This window comes from Nuphar pumila, chromosome 11, assembly GCF_984573655.1.
Source record: "Nuphar pumila chromosome 11, dmNupPumi1.hap1.1, whole genome shotgun sequence".
NCBI lineage: Eukaryota > Viridiplantae > Streptophyta > Magnoliopsida > Nymphaeales > Nymphaeaceae > Nuphar > Nuphar pumila.
This window is the reverse complement of record NC_143259.1, coordinates 56,826,761-56,854,300: the sequence shown is the minus strand read 5'-3', so window position 1 is coordinate 56,854,300 and position 27,540 is coordinate 56,826,761. Positions and strand designations below refer to the sequence as shown.

The window sequence follows — 27,540 nt, the reverse complement described above, 5'->3', positions numbered from 1 at the left end:
TACCACAAACTTGTCTAAGTAAGGGTAGAAGATCTGGTTCATTAAAGTCGTGAACGTGGCTGAAGCATTTGTCAACCCGAATGGCATTACTAGAAATTCGTAAGCACCATAGCGGGTGACGCAAGTTGTTTTCGGCTCATCACCTTCGGCAATCCTCACCTGCTAGTAACCCGATCGCAGATCTAGCTTGGAAAAGATACGGGCACTGCCTAGCTGATCGAACAAGTCCGCTATCAATGACAATATGTACTTGTTCTTCACCGTGACCTTGTTCAAGGCACGGTAATCCACACATAACCGTTTAGAGCCATCATGTTTCATCTGGAAAAGGACCGGGGCACCAAATGGGGCTTTTGATGGACGAACAATGCTTGCGTCCAACATCTCGTCTAGCTGCCTGCGCAACTCCTTCAGCTCAGCTGACCCCATACGGTATGGAACCATTGCAGGAGGCTTCGCTCCCGGGGTCAACTCAATCTTGTGATCGATCTCGCGTCTTGGCGGAAGACGCTTTGGCAATTCCAGGGGCATCACCCCCCGAAACTCCTCCAATAGTGGGGCTAGGGTCGGCGGCACTGCTGCTTATACCTTCCCTTCATCCGCACGCACTGCAACTAAGAATGTCTGCTCCCTATGCTTGACACCCTTCTTCAGTTGCATTGCCGATAACACAGAAGACTTGCCTTTCTGTGTAAGGCTCTGCACAATGTGTGACAGGTCTGACCCCATGATCGTCAACGTGTTAAACTTTGGCAGCATCAACATTCTGGCTTCGCAGAAACTCCATACCTAGAATCACCTTGAAATCGTCCAGGGGCACCATAGAGAAGTTGTCTTTGCCGACCCAACTCCCCACTTGAGTAGCCACATCTCTTGCTTCACCAAGGATGGGCTTGACCTCAGAGTTTACTGTTTTGATAGTCCTCTGCTTTGGCCCAGTTTTCAAGCCCAACCGCTCTGCCTCTTCCCGCAAGACAAAGTTGTGTGTGGCCCCCGAGTCTACCATTGCTGAAGTAGACTTTCCATTCATAATGACTTCTACGTACATAAGTTCCTTACTGACCTGCATGTTCTAGCTGCGCAACTTCTAGCTGTGTTAATCGATCGCATGACCCCCATCCTTGGTTGCATGGTCTCAGTGTCACTGCATTCAGTATCGCTGCATTCTTCCTGTGCAGCATTGGCTTGCCCGTCGTCCTTTACAACGCGCTTTGGGCACTGCCTAGCGATATATCTATCGTCGCAGAACCAACATGTCACAACCGCACCCTTGTTGCTGTTGTTATGCTTTGTGAAGTTCTGTTTCTTTTCGGATTGATGGCGTGTCGACGCCTCACCTTTATCATTGCGTTGCTCATCCTTCTTGCCTCCGTGGTCAGGCTTCTTCCCAACTTTGGTTGATGGGGTGAAAGGCTTGCGCTGAGTGTCAACTAAGCGCTCTGCCGCCACATATGCATCTTCCAAAATACGGGGGTTGCTCCTTTCCACTTCAGACTGTGCCCATGATTGAAGTCCCATAATGAACCAGTTGAGCATGTCGTCTTCTGGCATGTTAGGTATCTCCAGCATAAGCTTCTGGAACGTTCTGACATAGTCTTGCAACGAACCAGTGTGTTTGAGCTCACGAACCATCCGGTAAGCCTGTCTCTGCGTATTTCTTGGCATGAAGTAGTTGCGCAACTCTACTTTGAAGTCATCAAAGGTGTCTATCACACATTGACCCCTCTTCATGTCATTGCGCTTCCGCCTCCACCAAGCGATAGCATCCCCATCAAGTAAGGCCGCTGCAGCCTTGATCCTCAGATCTTCGAGGGTCACATTCTGGATATCCAAGTAGTCTTCTACTTGGAACAAGAAGTTCTCAATGGCCTTGCTGTCGCGAGAACCATTGAATTTTGCGAGTCTAGGTACATTAATCCTTGATGGTCTCTCACCATTTTTGCCATTTATGGTCACCGTTCGCTGCAACGTACGGTTCTTCAACTCAAGATCGGTCACTATAGTCGTCAATGAAGTGACCTGCCCCATTAGTAAGTTCACCTGCTCTTGCAGGCTCGCCACCACATCATTCAATCCATTGAATAATTCACATGCGCGTGAAATCGCTTCATCATGCGAAGTCACATCTTCCACCAGCTTGTTAACAGTTGCAACCAACTCTTCTTGGCCCCGAGGTGAACCCATCTCCTCAGTTTCGGCAACTCCCTTGCCTTTGGTGTTGCGCAAGTGTTGATAAGGCGCCATGATATCTTGCTCACAAATCGCAGCCTGTCGGCGTGTCTGTCGACACCGACTCTGGAGTCCCTTCCTCAGCACGAGAACGGGCTCTGGTACCACTTGTCACGGGCCTATTTCCTTCAATGGGCCAGCGTGGCGCGACGGTCCTTCCTTACAGCCGCAAGCCTACTCGTCAGCTCGCTTGCCGGTCGCGGAAGCTTGTAATCAAAGTGCAAGAGAACAAGAGAGAATAGAGGGAGAGAAATTGCAATCACAAGAAGCGATCACAACGAGGGTGAACAAAAGAAAGCTCAACGCATTTACTTCATTCACAATTTTGCCCGCAGGCTATTACAGTTCAAGTATACGGGTTGCCCCTTCGGGGTATTGATTCACCTGAACCGGGCAGCTTACATCAGACTCAACAAAAGCAAAACAGACTCTAAGCGCAACTGTACACTGTAAGTCGCAAGGGAACAACTGGAGCACCTTTTATTATTTTCCTCAAGAGCTAAACTTGATTTAGGAATTAATTTACTTGATACAAGTTTCTTAAGAAAAGAATCACTGCATGCCTAAGACTTGGCTTATTATATTTAGAAAGGCTAAAAACAGACTCAGGCCCTGACACAGATAACTCAGACTGAAAAGACTTAGACTTCAATAAGGTCTTCAAGACGGAACTTGTATGCGCAAATGAATCTTCCTTGAAGATGTACATATTTATTTTTCGCTCCCCTTCAGCGAATGTCTCCCTCGTTTGAAGATCCTTGACATACACAGAAGATGACTATTGGGAGCAGCTCCAACAACTACTTTGGAGCCGTTCCCAGTACTTCAAAAGTTAAAAAAGTAAAAAGTGAAAAACAAAAAAAAGAAAAATAGATTGATGGGCTGACGCCTATTACAGTGAAAATACCGAAATACCCTTGATGGTATTTTGGTTTACAGTTAAGCACATATATGTATATGTATATATATACATATATGCATATGTATATCTTAAGAGCTACCACATCCCAACCCCAAAAGGAAGAAAGTTCATCTTCCAATAGAGCTCTCGCTTTGCATCAAAATGTGGAAGCACTTCAACCTCTTCTCAAGGGGGCAATTTTCGGAGCCGCCATGACAACTTTCTCTCATCCCGGTAAGACTTCTTGGCTCTTAGATTCGGGTGCCTCCTTTTATATGTCTTCAAGTATTTGCTTATTTTTCGAATATTTAAAAAATTCCTCTCTATCCTTTGTTTCAACCGCGGATGGAACTTCTCTTGAAATCAAAGGAATTGGAAATTTTGAAAAACAAGGTTTTTTTATCTAAAAAATTAGATTTATACCAAAATTAAACTTAAATTTGCTTTCGGTCTCTCAACTCTCGGATCATGGATGTGATATAAAATTCTCATCTGATAAATGTTGGATACAGGATCGCCGTCCGGGAAGTTGATTGGGGAAGGCTCTAGGAAGGAAGATCTATACCAGAGTTACCAGAAGCGCCTAAGTAAAAGGGGAAGCGTGCTTCGGAATCGCGAAACATCGCGCTTCCGAAGCGTGAGGGGAAGCGTCCCCCTTTTTTGGGAAGCGCGCTTCCCTTTTATGGGAAACACACTTCCTATTTATATAAAGCTCGCTTCACCCACGCTTCTTCCTCGCTTCCCCATTTTTCCATTTTTTCGCTTCCCCCTCGCTTCCGGTTCGCTTCCAAGGTCGCTTCCGGTTCGCTTCCTAGGACGCTTCCGAGACGGTTCAGAATTTTCTTCTAAGTGGTCCCACGCTTCCCCGCTTCCTAAATTTTTGAAAGTGCCTCGCTTTCCGCTCCCGATTCCCGTATCGCTTTCCGCTTCCTCAACTGGTAACTCTGATCTATACTATGTCGACTTTCTTCAAATTTCAAAAAACCCTTTTTTAATGTTGTCCAACATAAAGATATTAATGTATGACATAAAAGGCTTGGACATCCCAATATTGTTAAAATTTTCTATTTACCTTTTGTTAAACATCTTTGTAAAAGTGATTTCACTTGTAATGATTGTACTCTTGGAAGGATGAGAAGTTTATCTTTTAATCAAAGATCTATGTTTACAACAAGACCATTTGAAATTGTCCATTCGGACGTATAGGGACCGGCACCGTTTTATCAAAAGGAGGGTTTTCGTATTATGTGATTTTTGTTGACGATTACACTAGATATTGTTGGATATTTTTTCTTAAGCACAAACATGAGGTTTTTATGACATTCAAAACATATCATATGATGATCAAAAACCAATTTAACGGTGACTTGAAAATTCTTAGAACTGACTCTGGAAGAATTCAAAAGATATCTTGAAAGTTATGGTATTCTCTATAAAAAATCTTGTCCGAAAACACCTCAACAAAATTGATTAGCCGAAAGAAAACATAGACATATTATTGAAACTACTCGAACACTTCTTATTTCGTAAAACATGCCAAAACATTTTTGGGCTGAGGCAGTTTTCACATCTGTCTATCTCATAAATCGGCTTCCATCCAAAAACTTAAACAAAATTTCGCCTTTTGAAATGTTGTACACAAAAGAACCCGATTATAATAGGTTAAGAATTTTTGGATGCAAATGTTTTGTTCTTACGGATAAGAATGACAAGTTTTCACCAAAAGCTATCACATGTGCTTTTCTTGGTTACTCCGAAACTCAAAAGGGGTTTCAATGTTACAATATTAAAAGCGACAAATTATATGTGTCCAGAAATGCGAGTTTTCTGGAAAATGTTATTGGTTTTGAAAGATGTGAACCTTATGAAGAAAATATGGATTATTCCTTTTTTATTTGAGTTATTATCTGGAAATGATGATGCTAGTGGTGATGAGTTCCCACATAATGACTCTAGTGATAATGAAGTTGAGGAAAATAACTCTTTATTACACCCACCTACCTATCAACATATTGATGAAGGAACATTTAGAGATCCTATCACATATTCCCATAGAGATAAAAATAGTTTTAAAAGTACAATAGAAAAATATAACGAATCTAGTGGAACTACCTCTTCAAATAAGGAAAATCTACGAAAAACTGAGAGAAATAAAAAAGTCCCTTCTAGGTTCATTTCTTATGATTCATTCACACCTAAACATAGAGCTTGCCTTAGTGCCATTCACTCATATGTAGAACCCAAAAACTTTGAAGAAGCCAAAAAAGTATTGAATGATTAGAAGCTATGGATAATGAACTTAGAGCTCTAAAAAAAGCAAAGACCTAGGAATTTCAAGATCTTCCTAAGGGTAAGAAAACCATAGGATGTAGATGGGTGTTTAAGGTTAAAACCAAGATCGATGGATCTCTTGAAAGATATAAAACTCGTCTAGTAGCCAAAGGATATAGTCAAGAATACGATATTGACTATGAAGAAACATTTGCCCTTGTTGCACGAATGGTTACTGTCAGATGTCTTATTACCATTGCTTCTATTAAAAAATAGAACATCTATCAAATGGATGTTAAAAATGCCCTTTTAAATGACAATCTTAATAAAGAAGTATATATGAATGCTTCTTTAGGAATGAATACTCCTAAAGGAAAAATACTTCATCTCCAGAAAGCACTTTATGGACTAAAACAAGCCCCCAAAACTTGGTATGACAGATTTAACTCTGTAATGTTGAAAATTGGTTTCTCCTCATGTTTTACTGACACCGCTTTATCTGTCAAAAAATCCAACGCAGGAATATTAATATTGCTTCTATATGTTGATGATATGCTAATAATTGGAAGCGACTCTAAAGGAATTAAGAGCATAAAATATATCTTAAAAGATAAATTTGAAATGTCTGACTTAGGATTTCTGACCTACTTTCTGGGAATTGAAGTTGCATATTCACATAGAGTTTTTTATCCCAAACTAAACTTGCTTCGGAGATTCTTGACAGGTCAGGTATTACAGATGATAAAATTTGTGAAAATCGTGCTATAGTAGGAACCAAAATGAAAATTGATGATAAAATTCTTCTCAAAGACCCCACTCTCTGCAAACAACTTGTAGGCTCCTTGATGTATTTTAGTATTTCTAGACCAAATATTTCTCATGCAGTTCATACTGCAAGCCAATTTCAATATGCACCAACATTCGTTCATATGAGTGCAATTCTGCGGATCATCAAATACATAAAGGGATCGTTGAATAAGGGAGTATTCTTATCATCTTCCTCTGAATTAAATTTAATAGCTTATACTGATTCTGATTAGGGAGGTAATTCAAATAACCGTCACTCCACCACTGGTTTTTGTGTGTTTTTAGGAGACTCACTAATCTCATGGAGATGTAAGAAACAATAAAAGGTATCGTTATCCTCTACCAAAGCTGAATACCGAGCCATGACAACTACTACCATGAAGATTGTATGGATTCATCAGCTACTAGAAGATATGAGGATTAATGTAGAAGTGCCCACCAAGCTATGTTGTGATAACAAGAGTGCAATTTATGTTGTCAAAAACCGCACATTTCATGAGCGGACCAAACACATCGAGATGGATTGTCACTATGTCCGAGAAGCATATCTGAAAGGAGTCATAGATCTTTCATATGTAACTTCAGAATATCAAGTAGCAGATTTCTTCACCAAATCGTTGTGGTCTCCGCGATTCAACTTCCTTCTTGGCAATTTTTCGGTCTTTATGCCCTAAGTTTAAGGGGGGGGTGTTAAATTGTAATCCATAAGACAATGTATTTTCTAATATATATTTTATATGTATAAAAGAAGATACATATACATATTTATTTCATATATATGTATATATATCCATCTACTTATATATATAAAATATATATTTCTTTCTTGTATTAGTTGTAGAGGTATTTTAGTCATTTTACACAAATTCATGTCGTTGAATATGATTGTAATTCTTCCTTTTAATTTTTCTTATTTTTGTAACTTTTTTTTTTTTATTTTAGCTTTTTAATGTACTATTTCTGTACATTGAAATCAGCCCAACGGCTCTTATGAGTTGCTAAGCTTATAAATAAGGGTTGTGAGCCCATTGTAAAGTAGTGTCATATAGAAAGGAGTTTTGTTTCCTTACGTTTATTTATAAAAACAGTGCATTTGTTGCACTTCCCTTTTTTTGTGGTGTAAAGCATTTAAATACTATTTTATGCTATCATATGTCTTGAAGTATTTGAAGTATCAAGTTATTTGAAAACTTGATTGTTTGCAAGGATCTTTCACAAAGGATCTTTTACAAGTTATACATATATTAGCATGCACACATGCATGCACATACACTGATATATAGAGCATGGTCATAAGTATTGTTTATATATTGGATTTACCTGATTCTTTTTGTGTTTCTTCATTTGGATGACTTAGTCTCCTTTGAAGCTGATAATCATAATGTGTGCTTTTCTGGTTGAACTTTTTTAATAGGTGTGCGACCTTGGTAAAAAAACAATGTAGCTTTCTGAATAAATGTTCTCCTGCTTATTTAATGGTCCCGTTATTTTTTTAATGGTCATCTTTTATTTCACTGTTTATTTCTCAGGGCCACAAGGAATGGGTAACAGAAGTAAATGTCCTTGGAGTTGTTGAGCATCCAAATCTTGTCAAATTAGTGGGTTATTGTGCTGAAGATGATGAAAGAGGAATCCAGCGGCTTCTCATTTATGAATTTATGCCCAATGGAAGTGTTGAGTACCACTTATCTTCTCGTACATCTACGCCACTTCCATGGTCTACACGGTTGACGATAGCCTTGGATGCAGCTCGTGGTTTAACTTACCTCCACGAAGAGATGGATTTTCAGGTATGTCATTTGTTTTAATTGGTCTATCTCAAGTCTAGATGTTTCATTTCAGTCCCATCTATGGACCTGTAATGCAGTTTGCATCATACTATACTACAGAGTAATGTATAGATTCCAGACTATTTATCTCCCAGACTGTCCCAGACCTCTTTAAAAAACATACTTGCATGCTTTTTTTGCTTAATCCAAACATGTAGATGTGTTTATCATTACTAATTCTCTAAAAATCATGCTTTGGATTGAATAAATTTAACAAGATTTCTTGAACTTTAGTTAATCAATTTTTTGTGTAATATGAACTGTTGATGTTTTTTTGTTGAGCTAAAAGCACATCTAAACATGAAAATTGTTTAAACTAATATATGTTTTCTACTAAATAAAGCATAGAGATCACATCTATGGATTTAGATTAAGCAAAAAACACATGCAAGTATGTTTTTTAAAGGGATCTGGGTTAGTTTGGGAGATAAATGGTCTGGAAGCTACACATTACTCTTATATATAATATGATTTCTGTGTAATTATGTAGGAAAGATATGGAAATCCATGGTGTTTTTGCATGTGGAGATGACTGTTTTTGCATGTGGCCGCAGCTAGTAATGAATGTTATTGGAGAGACCAGAGAACTAGCCATCCATGGTGGTCATGTCTGAGGGAAACAAAAGAGAAGAAATAAGAAACAGAAAGCACAGATAAACAAAAAGAAAGGAAAATAGAAAAAGGAAGAAATATGCCAAAATAGCATATTGATGATTCACTGAGATCATGATTATAAGAAATATCCATCAAGCAATGTAAAGTGACTATGACAACCTTTTCTTTTATATCCAAGTTGGGAGAGAAGCCCATGCCTTTTTCAAGTATATTAAGTACCAAAGTAACTCGCATGGGCTGCTTAGTGGACAAAATAAATGTCGCCAATTCTAATAAAACAAAAGCAAATCCACATGCTGTAATTTGATGGTCACTTCCATTGAAAGGGGTGGATTTACATTAGATATTGATCTTGGCCGTCAGTATCATGCCTAGGTGCATATTTCTGCAACCTATTGCCTAGCAACGCCGAGGTTGTAGGTCAGTTCGTCTAGATGGTGGTGGGCCATTTGAAAACTGCCTGTGTTTTTTTTATTTAGGTTTGCGAATATGAAAATTCTAGTTCAATAATTTTATACAGATTTTAATTGGCCTTAACTTAAGACTATTAATTTTTATATTGGTTTCTAGGCAAATGCCTAGATGTTGCATAGCTGCACTTAGGCACCTATGGGAGGCTAATACCTCTGCGTCAATTATTACTTCCCTATGTTAATATTGATTTAATGGCTCATAAGGTATGTTTCATGTCTTGACACCTTGCCTTAGTTAACTCTATTTGACTGTTACTATCATTTCCCATTGGATTTGGCCAAAGAAACCTTACGATTGCTGTCCTCTTCTGTATCTCTTGCTATATATGCAATGGTACAACAATTAGAATAGTAGAACACTTGATCAACACCTCATAGATGGATGCTGGTGGTGCTAACAAAGGATAGGTGGTGGACTTCCTAATCAAAACAGTTGCTTATTTGTAGATTAGAAATTCAATAAGATAGCAACAATCTGATTTATGGAAGTTTGGTAGGTTATCCATTCTTATTATTTGAGGGATTCTTAGCTAAGGCAGGGCCTGAGAATATGATGATTTTGGCTTGATTGATGGTAGTGGAGGAAACTCTTTTGATTCAGTTTTCCTGGCACTTGGTGAGAACTCCATCCTCAATTCAACTAATGTTGACTTTGGAAGATTGATGAGTTGTTTCAAGGGGAGGATTAACAAAAAGAGAAACTTGAGTTATGGATGGATCTATGCACCCTACAAGGAGGAGAACCTTGTGATGAAATAGTTTAGAACAGAGGCAAATGAAAGTTCTGCATGAGGGCATATTACTAGTATTCAATAGGCAGTCAAGTCTGAGATAAAGTCTCTTTTACTGGTCTTGATAAAAGGAAGGCTGCTATGTAACGCCCCAAATATTTAACTTGAAAATTTTGGAATAAATTTTTTTTTTCTAAACAACAGCGGAAAACTTTATTAAATCCTTATTCAAATTATTTGGGCGGGTTACAAGTAATAGCACAGACTCAAGGCATTTAATTAAAATAAATTCTTGCATTGAAATACTACAAGTTATCATTTACAACTTGATGATTTATTACAAGTCAGGAATCCTCAGGACATCCGAAGAAGATATGGTCACATAGCACTGTCCGCAACGATGACCACAATTGCTCGTCATACCGTTTCCTGAAAAACATTAATTCAGAAAGAGTCAGACTACCACGTCTGAGTAAGAAGCATAATATCCATATGAATGTGCACAGTGTCATGTGTACAAGTATATGTGCAACAAGTTTAGATAGAACTAATAACCATTTAACAATTGATAAATGTACAGGTCAATAAAGTCGAACATTTCATGATATATTCCATCAACATCAAAGCACGATCCATCATATGCATAAACCATATTCATTTAAGTAATAACTTTTAAACTAATGTGGATGTACACCTGACCTAACTAAAGCATTTCATGTAAAGTGTGCATAAAGCACAAATATCACTATTCAACACATTGTTAATAAGTTATCACAGTTTCCATGTAAAGGAAAACCAATTTGAATCATGCTCTACAGGACTTACTCCAACAATTTCAACATCAAGCAGTATGCAACTACTTGAAGATTTTTCTTAATGCACTAACTTTATGTTTCATCTTGTTAATTACCCTGTGGGTACGCACAGGCATTCGACATCGTAGCGGACCGAGACCACACGGGGGTCTATTATTTTATAACCCGTGTGACTAGCCGTACGGATATCCAAAGGGGACGGTTCACGACCGAGAGAGTACTCCCCAATGGCTAGAACTAGAATTAGGATGCACCCTGTACTTCTGCAGAAGAGTTGGATCTACCACCTAGGACAAATTGATAGTCCTGGCCCCCCTAACTCCGAGGACTGGGGACCGGGTGAGACGTCTCGCTCTCACCAAAACAAAAATTGTCCCACGGAGCTTGTACCATCTACCCTCTCCAAGGTAGACCATGGGTCCGCTAACATACACCGTCTTTCAGGTGTACCCAGAGCCCTGAGAAACCAGTAACATATACCGTTTTCAGGTATACCCAGTATCCCTTTTCATTATTACTTTTATGTGTGTATTTTTCATTCTTCTTTTGTTTGGATCCACTAACATACACCATCTTTCAGGTGTACCCAACACTATGGGGAAAATCCAGTAACATATACCCTCTTTCAGGTATACCCAGAATCCCAAATATATAAACTGGTAACATATACCGTCTTTCAGGTATACCCAGAGTCTGGAGTTTTCATTTATGTCACTGTGTATTAGTTAAGCTGTGTTTTTGGTACTAGGGTATACATATCGTACCTCTCTGGTTGTGCCGCAACATGGCATAAACCAATTTTAACAATTCATAAGTGCTCGTATGGCACTATCAGCTTGCTGCGAAGCTGCAAGCTCGATTTTAAGCTTTCACATGATCATGACGTGAAATTGTCCATGTATGCAAACTTTTGCAGAACGCATAGATCTGCTAGCACATAAACATGTCCTAACATGAAATCTTGATTCAATTATATGCAATTCTCATAGCATCATAGGTGCCTAGATGGCATCACAAGGATTTGACATGCTCAGTTTTAATTTGTAACATTGTGCCATTGTAGTTTTTCTTCTATTAGTGCCATTATAATAAAAATGTGTATTTAACCACAAGCCACATACAAAACCACAGGCGATGTAACTACATCATTGTTATCTTGTCAAATCCTCAATACATACATTCTTAATACGTACAACCATGTCCCAGTGTGTGTACACGGTGATAGCAACAACCATTTGAATTCCCATATTAATTTAGGTAGTCGAACAAAAATGAGTATGTATATAAGATTGATGACTTTCGAATTCAAGCCCTTATTATCTAAAGATTGCATAAAAACCCTCATTGCTCAAAGGGATTTATTATATGTATTTTTATACTCTTGAAACCATCATCTGTATGCGACTATTCATCAACATGTAGTTGCCATGCTATATCTAATATTAAATATTGGAAGGTCTCTATAGAAAATCCCTGTATGAATACATATATATTTTTTTTAACCTAACTCGGGTCAGGTTTAGGCATTACCACATCCGACTTAATGTGCAACTAAGTGAACAACCCGAATTTAATTATCAATCGGATATAAAATTCCTACCAAACCAAGGAAATACATATATTTTGTAAGTCAAGCTAATACCGCAACAACCCCATAGAGATAACACGTAGTGTTGTAACGGTTTGCAGCTCTCAAGCCAACCTAACACTTACTCTGACTGTGAACCAAAAACATGGCAGCACACCACCCGAGTAGGGTCGATAGAGTCCCATGGCATGTCGTGGGCTTTCCAGCGGTGCCATTGGCATGAGTGGTGCTGACAACACCAGCAGGAGCAGCGTGTGCTGCCCTGCGAAGTGGGTCACGACCTGCCCTTACCACTAGGGTCAGACCCAAGATGGCACTTACTCAGACCATGGATTTACCAAACTGACGTTGGCTATTTCATAGCTAATAGGGTTTCACTTCTCTCAAAAAATTCTGTATACATTTAATCATACTTACCTTGGTCCAAACGATGCACTTACACCCTGTCAATATTTTTACAAGGGGAATTTGCTTATTCCTAACCGAACGCGTACAGGTCGATTTATCCCGACCTGTGGCCTGCTGTAATATGAGAGCAACTCCTACTTCTAAGCATTTGGACCAGACGTTTCTGGTGTTAAACCCCCCCTTAACCTGTGTCGTGGATATGCATGCTGGGGTGTATAACCACGTAGCCCGATAATAAGAGACAGATATATATTTTTTTTCCACTGGTGAACCCAGATAACTACTATCAAAACAAATCTCATAAATATGAATGTTGCTGAGATACTATTATGCAACTACAAGAACCAAGTCTCAGTGCAACAAATCTATTGAATACTCACCCACGCACACGTACCGAATTTGAGAGGGAAATATTTTTTTTCATTAGCGTTAAGATACTTTGGGTCTAGACCTAACAGATCTGAATTTCATTTTTGTATATTGCACATACTCTGTTCATTTATACATTGAAACAGATTTCAATGTCTCGTGCCACCCGTATGTACTCAGTTTAATACATCACTGTATTGGTTTGAGCATTATTTTCTAATAATCATGTTATAAGTTTTGTACTCAATATTATTACGTTGGTGGTTGTTGGGAGATGTCACCATTAATAAATTACAATAAAAATTTGATCTTACCTCTTTATTTCTGATTTTCATAGATATATAATTATTCTCACCCTGATAATATGATAATGTACAATTTATCACCCGATGAGATATGGTCATGCATATCTATTTGCTGTTTGCCCAAATCTAAGTAACCTACATACTAGAAACATAATAGTGCACACACTATGACACTATGAGCATCTAATCATGCATTTTTTTTTTCTACTGGAAAATATCTTGTTTTCTAACATGAACAAATCCATAAGCTTGACTAATAATTTCATCACTAATACGTGCTGATCAAAAATGAAACTTTTAGCAACTTACCACATGGGAAAATCGACAACCACTAACTACACGTTTTATGCCAAACAATGACATGGCTGAATAAAAATGAAAATTCCAGAACTTCAAAACCAATAATGGTATAGAACAAGATTAAGCTATCAAAACAAAAAGACTAGATAATAGCTGTTAAATTCCCTGTTATAGATTCTTTAAGTTAATGGCATTAACAGCTTCTCAGTATGATGATTGTAGATGTTTATTCACCTAGACACTTGCATATTTTCTGCATATGTCTAGCCTCATCCAAGGCCAACTTTTTAGATCACCTATCAGTCTGGAACATGACTAAGCTGATTTGCAGCATAGGCCTTTTTGGAGCTTACAAAAGCGATGGCGCACCAGAAAGTTTTTCACCCATTATTCACTCACGCACAGGCTACAAAGGAAAGACAATCTGAATGCAAGGATCAGCGATAAACATGGGATACATGTAATTGACCATGCAGTAGCCATTACTGTGCGAGCATCAAGTTAGACTAGCTTATCTCATACCAGATTAGGAACAGTTTGTTCTACATTCTTCTCTGTAGAGAAGTCCAAAAACATCTCAAGTTTCCAAAACATGGGTTTTCTTTTTCCTTTAGTCAACGTATTAATCCACACCTGGCTTCTAACATGAATTTATTCTTTTAAGTTGCACCACTCTACAAGAATAACTTCCAGCCTACCTTGTGAACACCTTGAGTGGATCACTTTCAAGGTACTCTACTCCACCACATTCTAAATGAGATATTTTTTTTTTGAGCTCCAATTCATATGAAATACTGCAAAACCTAATTTAGAACATGAAATAGAAAATTTTGACATTACAATACATTTTACATTTTGTTCCTTTTCCATGTTCTCACAACTACTAGGAATCAGAAGGTAAGCCTAAGTAAGGCGATCTACAACATCCAGTACCTATAATCACAAATAAACTTTAGTCACATATATACTATATAGGGGCATGACGTAATAATAACTAAAACAAATTGAAACTGGTATGACTGCGCATCTCAGGCTAGGCTCAGAGAAAGCTTATCATAATATCTTAGATGCAAATTGAGAGTAAGATGCAATCAACATACGTGTCTCACAAGACACCAAACACATGCATAGTGATACAAGGCCCCTTACCTTGTGAAGATAGAAAAACCTGTATTTGAGCTTTGTTCGACCTCACACATTTTTTTTCTCTCGTAGTGACAAAAACAACATGGTTCTCGTCTCTAATGGTGGAGGAGCGACTCGTTGAAGACCATAGTTCGGAGGTTAACTTGCTTCTACTCCTCACGTGCATCGAATGATCCCTTGCAAGGTTTCCCTCAGAGCTAATGGAGGTGAGGTTAGAACGAAAATGGAAAAACCTCGGTTGATAATGGAAAACGTGAAGGGATAGAAAGATTGATCTCCAGAAGGTCGAATTTTGTAAAGTCTCACCAACTACCGTTTTTTTTTTTTTCATTATAGCCTGCCCAAAACGGCAGGCCATCTTCCATTCTTGATGCTGCCTCTTCACCTTCCTCATTAAAGGATTTTCCCAAACGTTCTTTCCCCCTCCCAAGTTCATTATTGATTAAAAATCTTATTAAATTTGGTTGGGGCTTTCCCCTTTGGGAAAAACGCCCAGTCCACTTCGTGTGCCACCCCATTCCACATTTAAAACCGTCTTAAATGGGAATGGGTAACGTCCTCTCTAATTTCAATTTCCAAAAATATAAAAATATATTTTATTTTTATAAAAACAACCCTCTTTGTCGGTGCACAGGGGGAATCGAACTCAGGTCTCCACCATAAGGGCGAACGTTTCCCACCAGTGTACCATGATGTTTTTCGTTGCAATAACTTGCAACATTAATGTATTTAATCTCGTTGTGGCTGAACTATATTACCAACCAAAAACGTTTTCTACATAAAAAGCGTTATGTTACCTAGGGGATTTGAACCTGTAACCTCCACTCTGTAAGCCCATTGTCCTGACCAATGCGCCAACTCCTCTTTAGATGTTCTTTCTTGCAACTTAATTTCTCTTATCCACTTATGACGCTCCGTCTAAATCATAAACGTTTTTCTTACGCTTTTACCGTGTCTCGAACCTAAGATGTCTTGCCTCTTGACTCATTAACCTTTAAGTATGTTTTTTTTTTCATGGTCATCTCGTTCAATTACGACATCGTTCTCTTGGGAGTTCCAAATTCGTACTTATTGCATTTTTGGAACTGATTGCGATTTAACTATTTTTGGATCTTGATTGCAATTTGACAAAATTTGGATCCATTAAGATTCAATTGGATTCTAATTGGATTTCGGATCCATCCAGGATCCGAATCCATACGTCGTATCCAAATCCAAATACTGGATCCATTTGATCCAGTTTGGATTTCAAGATCCATTTGGATCGACTCTATATCATTTTATCGTATTTATTTCAAAGGATTTTATCCTTTACTTAGTTTGATAATTATTGAAATTTTGCGGGTTTTACATGCTAAGTATGAGCATTCTTCAAAGGGTGTTAAAATATGGTATGCGTATGGATCTGGATCCAGATCCATACGCACGTTATGTTTTAACTTTTAACACATGCTCAATGCCATTTCATTAATGGCATGTCTGTAATTTTTCTAGCATTTGTATTTTTCCCTATTTATAATGTTTAGGGCTGGGAGGTTGGGTTAACGTGCGCCACCCCCAGCCATTGTGAATCTCCCTCTTCTCTCTCTCTCTTTTCTTAGTTCTTGCAGTGAAGGCTGAGCCCACAGAGAATCTCATATGGTATCAGAGCGCGGTTGCGGAACCCTACCAGTCAGCTGTTCAGCGAGTCCTGGTAACTTCTGAAGGAACTGTTTTGATACATTTCCTTGCCCATTCCTCATTCAATTCTTCCTTCTTCACGGTAACTTCTGCACTTGTTTTTTTTTTTCCTGATTTCTGGTAACTCTTGCAAACTGTTTTGATACAGTTTTTTTTTTTTGATTTCTGGTAACGTCTGCAGCAACATTAACGACTGCAGTTTTCCCTCTTTAACTGCAGTTTCCCCTGCGTCTGCAGTTTTCACATCAACGACTGCAGTTTTCCCTCTTTAACTGCAGTTTCCCCTCTTTGATTGCAGTCTCCTTTTGATTGCAATCAAATCTACTGCAGTTATTCAGTATTTTTTTGATTTATTTCCTCCTTGATTACAGTTTATTCCCTCTTTGATTACAGAAGTTCCCTTTTCTATTACTGTTTAATGATTTCTTTGCAACGCCTATAGGCAGGTTATCACAGTCTATATTCTCGACCCTAAAAAAAAGGTTTACGTCTATTAATATCACGGGTGCATTCCTTATTAAAGTTCTATTGATTGATTAAGTGATCTTCAATTTTCTTCTCTTTCTCTTCATTCGTCTTGTTCGTTTATTCATTGTCCCATTGATATGGATTACTCTTCGTCATCTACCTTGTCCTCCGGTCCCTCTGCAAATTTCTTGAGTCAACTTGTTATAGAAAAACTTACTCACTCTAGTTTTTTGACCTGGAAGAGACAAATACTTCCTTTTATACGGAGTCAGGATCTCGATGAACATCTGGATGGTTTGGTTCCTATACCCCCACGGTTTATTTTGCAGGAAACCACCAATGAGAAGGGTGACACAATTACTATTTCCTTTAAGAATCCAGAGTATACAGTCTGGAGGAAGCGAGATCAATCTTTGGTTGCTTATATTACGTCAACACTGTCTCAAGAAGTGTTGGTTACTCTTTCAGATGATTATACTGCGGCAGATCTGTGGAGTAAGTTGTCTCAGACATACTCTCAGATATCAGAAGCTCGAGTTATGTACTTAAAAAATGAGTTTCAAAGTTTGAAGAAAGGCTCCATGCCAGTCATGGAATACATAGGCCGCTTGAAGAGTATTACTGACCAATTGGCGGTTATTGGAAGTGCTATTTTAGATAAAGATAAAGTTCAACAACTCCTCAATGGATTGGGCCCTAATTTTGACATGTTTACCACAACTTTGTCATGCCTTCCTCACTTGCCTACTTTTGACGATCTTCAAGCGAAACTTCTCTAGCATGAGATGATTATGAAACAAAGAGCAGAAGGAAATGAATCAGTTTGTTCTCATTCAGTTTTGGCCATGGACACTTCTGTCGGTTTTGGACGAGGAAATGGAGGGCATCAAGGAGGCAGAGGCTGCAGACGTTTTGGGCAGGGAGGTTGTGGTATCTTGCCTACACCTAATATTTCTGGTGTTTTTAATACAGGGAATCAGAGGAGAGTGCCCACTTGTTTCTTATGTAATAAAAGAGGACATGTGAAAGCTGATTGTTGGTTTAATCTACAAAATAGAGGAAAGGTAAACAAAATTGAAAATAAGTCTGCTACTACTGTGGACACGAAAGCGCCATCTACAGATATGCAACAACTTTTGTTATCAGCACTGTCACAGATGACGATCAAGCAAAATGAACAAGGAGAGTGGTATGTTGATTCCGGCGCTGCCACTCATGTTACGGGTAATGTCGGTAAGTTATCTCACTTATTGCCTTATTCTGAAAAAGGTAGTATAGTTACGGGAGATGGAACTTGTCACTCCATTAGTCATACTGGCAGCGCACATATCCCTATGTCAGAGTCCTCACTTCACTTGTCTAATGTTCTCCTTGCTCCTAATATTAAAAAGAACATTGTTTCTGTAGCTAAACTTGTTGACGATATGAATTCTTTCGTCGAATTTACTCCCTCTTCTGTTTATGTTAAGGATCTACGAACGAAGGAGACGTTCGCTAAGGGGGAGCGACAAGGAAACATGTACATCTTCAAGGAGATTCCCTCAATGTCTTCACCTTCAGCCCCAGTCCTCCAGTTGAAGTCGTCCAAGCATTCTTCAGTCTCTTCGCCTTCAGAGTCTTTGCTTTTCCCTTCGTTGGAAGTTTTTAATTCATCTCATTGTAATAAGCCAGACATTTGGCACAGTCGTTTGGGCCATTGTAGTCGGGGCTTCGTTGAAAGTCTTGTATCTGATGGTCTTCTTCCAGAGTCTAGTTTATGTTCATTTTTAGATAATAATAAATGTTCCTCATGCGAACTTTGCAAAAATCATGTTCTTCCGTTTCATATTATTAATAAAAGGGCTTTAAAGCCATTTGAGATTATTTGTTCCGATGTTTGGGGACATTCCTTCTCTTTTCGGTAGTCGTTACTATGATATCTTTATTGATTCTTATTCCCGTTATACTTGGATATATTTCTTGAAACATAAGCATGAAGTTTTTCAAGTATTTCGGGAATTCCATTCGATGGTCAAAACAAAGTTTTCCTGTGATATTGTGCACTTACAATGTGATGATGGGGGCAAGTATTCATTAAGCGAGTTTATTGCCTTTCTTCGGGATAAAGGAATAAGTCGACAGGTTTCTTGCCCTCATACACTTCAACAAAATGGGGTTGCGGAAAGGAAACACAGGCATATTGTCGAGAGTGCGATGAGCATGTTACATGATAGCAATGTGCCCATTAGTCTATGGACAGAAGTTTTTCATACATCTGTTCATGTCATAAATCGTCTTTCTATGGCACTTCTGGATCAGCACTCTCCATATTATACTTTATTTGGGCAACATCCTTCTTATGATGAGTTGAGTGTTTTTGGTTGTGTATGTTATGTACATATTGATTCATCTCTGAGAAATAAGTTTCAGGACAAGGCCGTTAAGTGCAGATTCGTTGGGTATGCGGATGAATACAAAGGCTATCGATGCTATGATCCTACTACAAAACGTATTAGGACCTCTAGGAATGTTGTTTTTGATGAACAAAATTTTCAGGTAAATGACTCTGAAGCGTTGCCATCTCGAGAAGTAGAGGTATATGATCCATGGATGAGCACAGATCTTTTTGCTAATACAGAAGAAACTTGTCAGGCGAATTGTACTTCCTTTGGCTTGAGCCGGGGGTTGGATGACTCACAGATGCGTGTTGAACCAACCCCAGTAGAACGCTTCTCTGGACAAATATACACTAGACGAGACAAAAATATAAAGCAGAGGAATGTGGAAAGCATCACTAATGATCCGGCTCAAAGGCCGTCACGCATTAGGCATCCTATTCAACGATGGGTGAGTTATGAGACCTTTTCTCTTGATTTCCAGTTGTTTATGTCTCAGCTCACAAAACAGGATGAACCCACTTGCTTTAATGAAGCTCTTCAATCTCGTCATTGGACTGAAGCTATGAATGAAGAAATGGAAGCACTTCACGAGTGCCAGACTTGGGAAATAGTACCTCGGTTAGAAGGAAAGAATGTAGTTGGCTAAAAATGGGTTTATAAAACAAAGTATAAGCCTGAAGGAAGTATCGACAAATATAAAGCACGACTTGTTGCTCGGGGATTCACACAACAATATGGTGAAGATTACGATGAAACTTTTAGTCCAGTAGTCAAAATGGGTACAATTCGTGTCATCATATCCCTAGCAGTCGGCCGAGGATGGAGGCTTAGCCAGATGGATGTTAAAAATGCATTCTTGCATGAAACTTTAAAGGAAGAAGTGTATATAGAGCAACCTCCTGGTTATGCCGAAAAGGATCCTACTGCCTGGGTGTGCAAGCTAAAGAAATCTCTGTATGGGTTGAAACAGGCGTCCCGTTCTTGGTTTGAAAGTTTCTCTATGCAAATTCAAATCTATGGTTTTAGAAGATGCTCTCTGGACCACTCGCTCTTTATTTACCAAAAGGCAGGCATCGTTATACTTCTTCTTATATATGTTGATGACATTGTGATCACTGGGAGCTCAGATAATCATGTGCAAGACGTGAAATAGTTTTTAATGAAAACTTTCAAGATGAAAGATTTAGGGGAGTTGAGGTACTTCCTTGGTGTGGAAGTTGACAGGCAACAAGACACATTGACACTCATGCAACAAAAATACACTTTTGATCTTCTAGAAAGAGCCGGGATGACGAATTGCAAACCAGTCAGCACTCCGAGTGTATTACATCAAAGGCTGAGCTCTGAAGATGGCCATCTCTGTGTCAACCCAACAACGTATAGAAGCCTTGTGGGGATGCTGCAGTACTTGACTTTTACCAGACCTGATATAGTTTATGCTGTCAATCAGGTAACCCAGTTTATGCATGCTCCAACGGAAGGTCATATGGAAGCTGTGAAGCGCATTTTACGATATTTAAAAGGAACTATAGGAGATGGACTTGTTTATCGCAAGAACGATAACCTGCATAGAGGGCATGAACTCATCACTTATACAGACGTAGATTGGGCAGGGGATCCAGATGAAAGACGATCTGTCTCTAGATATTGTGTATATATTGGACACAATTTAGTGTCCTGGAGTAGTAGAAAACAAAAGGCAGTGGCATGGTCAAGTACAAAGGCTGAATACAGGTCGATGGCTGCAGACACGACAGACGCTACATGGATTAGACACTTATTGAGTGATCTTGGAGAGACAATTATTCAATCATTTCTTCTATGTGACAATCAAAGCGCAATAAACATTGCATGTAATCCTATTCAGCATAGCAGAACGAAGCACATTGAGATTGATCAACATTTTATACGGCAGAAAGTCGAGATGAAGGAGATAGAACTACATCATGTTCGAACAGAAGATCAAGTGGCAGACTTGTTTACCAAGGGGTTAACAGGACAACAATTTTGGTATTTGAAGAGCAAGTTGTACATGCTCCAAGACCACGTACAACTTGAGGGAGGGTGTTAAAATATGGTATGCGTATGGATCTAGATCCAGATCCATACACACGTTATGTTTTAACTTTTAACACATGCTAAATGCCATTTCATTAATGGCCTCTCTGTAATTTTTCCAGCATTTGTATTTTTCCCTATTTATAATGTTTAGGGCTGGGAGGTTGGGTTAACGTGCGCCGCCCCCAGCCATTGTGAATCTCCCTCTTCTCTCTCTCTCTTTTCTTAGTTCTTGCAGTGAAGGCTGACCCCACAGAGAATCTCATAAAGGGTTCAAAGGAAAAATACCAAGTCAATTCGTCACACATTATAAAGCCATAAAAGTGCTTTCCCACAGTTCCACCTCCTTATGTGAAGGGCTCAAATGCATAATGGCAAATTCTTGGCAGGTATTTATGGAAAAATGAAGGGATTGGGGCCACAAGGACCTTTTCTGTTTTGTGGCTCAATAAAAGATCCAAGCAATTTCTTTCCTTTTAAAAACGCAAAAAGATGCAAACAATGGTTGATGGTTTGAAGATCGTGGTGAAGGCCATATGATTGCTTATATTGTAAGAAAGGAACCTGCACTACTTCTGTGACTTGATCTTGCAGGTTGACAATATCCTTATAAAGATAACCTGGTATGGTCATGTGTACCTCTCCAGCTTGGTTAAATGTGTACTTAGATTGATTAAATCGCAAAGGCTTAGGTTCCATCCAACTCTCAATTGTGATAGTTGCTTCTACTTTTTTTGTGGCTAACTAATGTTGATATATGTAAATATTGTGATATTTTCTCTCTCTCTCTCTCTCTCTCTTATAATGTAACTAATGTTGATATTTGTAAATATTGTGATATTATTGTAATATAGTGGTAAAATGATTCAAAACGGAAATATTGTGATATTTTCAAAATAGAGTCAATTTAAGTTTATTTCGATATTATTGCAATGATATAAAATAATTTTTTATTGATATTAATTTTTCTGTAAACTAATTATCCCTTCTGTTGGCTATGTTTCAAAAACCGTCATACCTTTTCTTTATACTTTTGAAACAAAAGGCTCAGTGTTTTCTTTCCTATCTTTGTATTGTTCTTTATATTAGATTTCTCAAAAGTGTAGATTTTTCCAAGATTTTTAGAAAATCCTATAATATGCTGAAAATATGCTTGTTGAGATATCACTGAGGCTAATATTTGTGCCTTGGGTATGTATAAATTATAATTTTCAGATTCTCTGTGGACAAAATAATATGATTTAGAGGGTTGAATGAGTACATATTTGTCTGTAATCTGTCAATCTACAATGCATGAAGTGGTGTTGCACAAATTGCTGTGTTTCTACTTGTTGATCTTCCACACTTTAGAAAGTGTAGCAAATGTTATGGTGCTTATTGGAGATGTTTTGAGCAGAGTCTAAACAAGGGCATGAGTTCTTGGTTTATGATATAATTTCCAGGGCAGCTAATTGGAGGTTCCTCATTCTAGTGAACTTTCTATAGTAACTAGTTTCTTTTTGTCATGGGGTTTTTGTGTCCAGTCTATTGTATCTTACTTTCAAACAGGATTATTGTCACCACATCAGTCTGATTTTGGTGGTTGCACCCAACCCCTGGTCCAAACATATGCTAGGCATGACTTGATGCATTAAGAGCTGGGATCAAACACCAGGCTTTGGAATCATTTCTATGTAAAGTTGCTAATTTAGACCAGGCTTTGGATAGTATGATTTTTTTTGAAGATGTTGGTTGGTAGGCACCTCTGACAGCCGCCTTATAGTTTAATGTTTTGTGACCAGTGACCAGTGCCACCGTCGTGCTATGTGCAACTTGTTGGAGCATATTGGTGGGTGACTTGGTTGGTGATCAGAATCTATGTTTGGATAGTATGATTTTTTTTGAAGATGTTGGTTGGTAGGCACCTCTGACAGCCGCCTTATAGTTTAATGTTTTGTGACCAGTGACCAGTGCCACCGTCGTGCTATGTGCAACTTGTTGGAGCATATTGGTGGGTGACTTGGTTGGTGATCAGAATCTATGTCTGGGTTGATTGAACAGGAGAATGTCTATCCCTGGTTCTACCATTCGTGGATAGTTAATTGGGCAAAGATAAGAAGGAGAACGTCGCTTAGTGGGAGATCATGGCTTAATGACCATTTTTTGTTGGATCATGCTACAGTGAGCTGCTAGGATGATATATTTTCTTCCTATGCATAAGGAATTTAGTTGAAAGAGGAACAGCCTACAGAAGTTTTGATTGTCATTGTCGTCAATACATTGATTGGCAAGTAGTTTAGGGAAAGGGGACATGATTGGGTAATTTTATCTTATGTGGAATGAGACAAATGATTATTTAACATGTTTTTGCTTTGATTGTTTAATTTTTTCTTTTCTTTCATGGTATTTATAGATCAGCTAGCAAAATCTTTGCTTTTATAGGGAATCAGATCATCTTAGGGATGTACCCATCAATCTTGCATAAAACAATAGGTATTGCACTCTATTAAGATGTTGAACAGCTTTGATCTAGCGGCATATAGCGTTTGAATCGAACTTGAGTTCATTTGCAAGCAGTGACACCACTTTCTTGGCAGCATTTAGTGAAAGATCTCTATAGACATAGTGGAACAAAGCTTTTTCATCTGGCCAACAGGTTTTTTGTGGATTCTGTTGGTTCCATTCTGTAGGAAGTCTTGTTGGGACTGCTCCTTGTCATGATTTTCTTATGATATTTATTATGGGAAATTTGTGTTATTCATTGTTAATTCTCATCAAAACATCATGATAATGTGTTATTTGATTCTTGCAATAATATCATGAGAGCATAAAAAAACAATGGAGATATTTGTGAGTTTCTTACCATCTTTTCCTTCCTCCCCATCCCCCAAAACACACATGCACATGCACACATATATATATATATATATATATATATATATATATATATATATATTTTATGCTTCTCTCAGCAACTCCATCCTAAAAATATTATTGTGCGTAAATCAGGACTTGTCTACTGATTGCTGCTTATAAGACCATCCTGTTTGATGGGGAGAATTTTTTTTATTATCATGATGTCTTCTGCACCGCTAATTGGAAACCATAGAATTTTACGTATGGTGAGCCTGCTAGATTTTTTTTGCAGTTTTGCTTGAACCTTGGTTATTCTAGATTCATCTGCTAAACATATGCTACCTTTTATTCTATACCTTCTTTATGCTATTAGTTCTCCTATGATTGCCAATGTACTGCATACAGTATTTTTGACCTAAATGCAACTGTGATTCTATTTGATACCTTTAATAACTTCTAATGTTCATAGAAAAAACTATACATGTAAGAAACTTCTTATTCATCGAGTACCAGTATTTTGGTCTTGTTTGTTGATATCAAGTTTCTATCTTAACAATGCAGATTATCTTTCGTGATTTCAAGACTTCTAATATTCTGTTGGATGAGCAATGGAACGCAAAGTTGTCAGACTTTGGTTTGGCCAGGCAAGGGCCTGGGGAAGGACTTAGTCATGTTTCAACAGCGGTAAGGATCCCTTAGTGATTTTACTACCAGTTACTTGATTCTTTATTTTGACTGCTGCAGTACTGTTGTTGGTTAGATATAAATTTGAGATAGTGGCCTTGTCTATATTGGTTTTGTACATTTATGCAGGTGCTAAAAGCTTCAAATGAATACTGATTCAAACAAATTTTATGCAGTTTAATTCCATCTTTGAGATCTGTGTTTACCTTATGATTAGTCTTAGTTGTGACATATTTATGAATTGCTGAGTTGGTTGTTTTCTAGTATATATTTTTTTTTGTGAAAATTTTGTGCATACTTTCTCCAACCTTTTTCACTCGACCACTTAATATTTTCACTCAAATAAGTTCTGTTTTGCTTTACTATGATAAACAAATTTCTAGCTTACAAACTCTCTATGAAACTCATGCCCTCTTACTAAAGTTCTTTTATTACGTGTGTGATGCATTCTTCCATGGCACAACACTAATGAGATATCATAAAACCAACAAGGGAAAATTATTCAGTTGGTGATAAAACTTGGGTTTATTTGTCAAGCTGTCCATTTGTGATATGCACGTTCATGAAACTAATGTGAGGGTTCACTTTATTAAGCTTGTATTTAGTGCAAAAATTATTGAAACTATTAAGATGAAGCTAATTTTGTCACAAGGTCTCTGATGGGTTAGCAGCCCAAATTCAAGTGCTTCAAATGCCATATTACTTACAGCCATTCCCCCAACTTAATTTGGAGATTTCAATGCAAGAGGTAGAGAGAAAAAAAATCAAAGTTTCTGTCATGAAATAAGTAACCGATCAATCATAGATTATACTTTTCATTGTTCAAGATATCCTTTGGTCCGATATCTCTATTCTGCAATAATGAATGTAGTTCGTTTATGCATTTTGTGTGCTGCTTTTCTCATGGCAGCTCTGGCTACAACACTATTGCATCCCTGCATTTGCCAATCTTTAACTGAGAATGCTTTTGCTGCTAGATAATAATGTATGAGGCAAGTAGGTGCTAGAATAAAGGGAAGTTACTATTGTGCCGAACATTAACAGATTTTAAAGGGTGGTTATCTTAGATACTTCTGGTGGTGCTATCCACTATGCGAGGGTGAACTTACTCCTCTAAGATTGTAGCCTCCAGTATTTCGCGTTGTGTGTCTGTAAATGTGTCTATTCTAGTATGATGTCATGCTGTATTTTATGCCAAAGACCATGCTAGTCATGCAAATGAAACACAAAATCCTGCTCAAGAAATCAATGTACTGATGATCCCCCAACCCATCACTCGTATTGTAGGATATTTATCGAAAAAATTGGTGAATCCAGATCAAATTGGTTTAGGAAATCATGTTACATTGTATCATTAGTTCTTCATTTATTTTTTGTGCGCATGCATGCTAACATAGGCTTGCAGGATATCATACACAGATCTTGTAAACCCTACGTTTGATGTTGTGTGGGCGCATCAGAACGTCATTTGAGCCTACTTGATGACTTGATGTGTTGATTCCCAACTTCAGCTTTTCTGTTCTCTTTGCAGGTGGTTGGGACCATTGGCTATGCTGCTCCAGAGTATCTTCACACCGGCCGCCTCACAGCCAAGAGTGATATCTGGAGTTTTGGTGTTGTACTTTATGAACTCATAACGGGGAGGCGCCCAGTGGACCGCAATCGCCCAAAAAGTGAGCAAAAGCTTTTAGAGTGGGTCAAGCCATATGTATCAGACAGCAAGAAGTTCCATATGATCATTGACCCAAGAATTGAGGGACAATACTCCCTGAAATCTGTGCTGAAGCTTGCAACAGTGGCAAATAGATGCTTGATCAGACAGCCGAAAGCACGTCCCAAGATGAGTGAAGTGTTGGAGATGGTGAACCAAATTGTTGAAACTGCAAAAACCGGGAATCCTCAGTGGACTTGAGAGTTCTGTGAACAGCCTCATGTCTGAATCAAGTACTGAAATCACCGACCCAAAGAAGGATTTGGATGCAAGAACCATGTCTAACGACCGATCAATTTTGCGTATGTGGACGCCTAAGTTGATATGGTCTTGTTGATTGCTTCGGTGCAGTCAGTTCAAGCACCATTTCTGCTGTTCTATTCAAATGGTTTGGATAAGTTGTTCACATTGTGTATTTCAACATTACAGAAGATGGGGTATAAGTATATGTATGTATGTGTACATATTCATCTGTTTGCCTATATGCATTTTTTAAACAGACTAGTAGTTGAGATGGAGATTACCGTGCTCTTTTCATTTGAGGGAATTGCATGTGGGTGGATCTCTCTCTGTCTCTCTCAAACATGGTACCTGAAGAGTAGTCTGAAAGGCAAAGTAACAAGAGTTTGTTTCAACGCTATGAGGCAGTTTTTTTTTGTCATGTTCTCTTCCTCCGGTGTTTGTAAAGCAGAGAAAATATTTGCTAAGCTTATTCATTTAACCTTTTATTTATGCGTTTTTGTCAACGATTTAGAGATAAAAATCAATGCCTCATATTACATCTAGATATTATAATAAAGTATTCAAGTTTCATAACTGATAATTCAATGGAATGGTCCATGTATCTGTCGATTCTTAAATTGACTGAGTTACCAATCTGAGAGAGAGAGAGAGAGAGAGAGAGAGAGAGAGAGAGAGAGAGAGAGAGAGAGAGAGAGA

The 27,540-nt window shown here is 38.3% G+C and overlaps 1 protein-coding gene across 2 annotated transcripts in view; it reads left to right on the top strand.

Moving 5' to 3' along the window:
* LOC149822381 (serine/threonine-protein kinase PCRK1-like) overlaps positions 1–27,119 on the top strand; it is a 49,064-nt gene extending 21,945 nt beyond the window's left edge. For both annotated transcript variants that reach the window (XM_089980730.1, XM_089980729.1), the window contains 3 exons: positions 7,738–7,998; positions 24,768–24,890; positions 26,422–27,119. In XM_089980730.1, coding sequence (XP_089836856.1) covers positions 7,738–7,998; positions 24,768–24,890; positions 26,422–26,802 — 765 coding nt within the window. In that variant the 3' untranslated portion in view covers positions 26,803–27,119. The remainder of the gene's footprint in view (positions 1–7,737; positions 7,999–24,767; positions 24,891–26,421) is intronic.
* Positions 27,120–27,540: the final 421 nt, after the last annotated feature.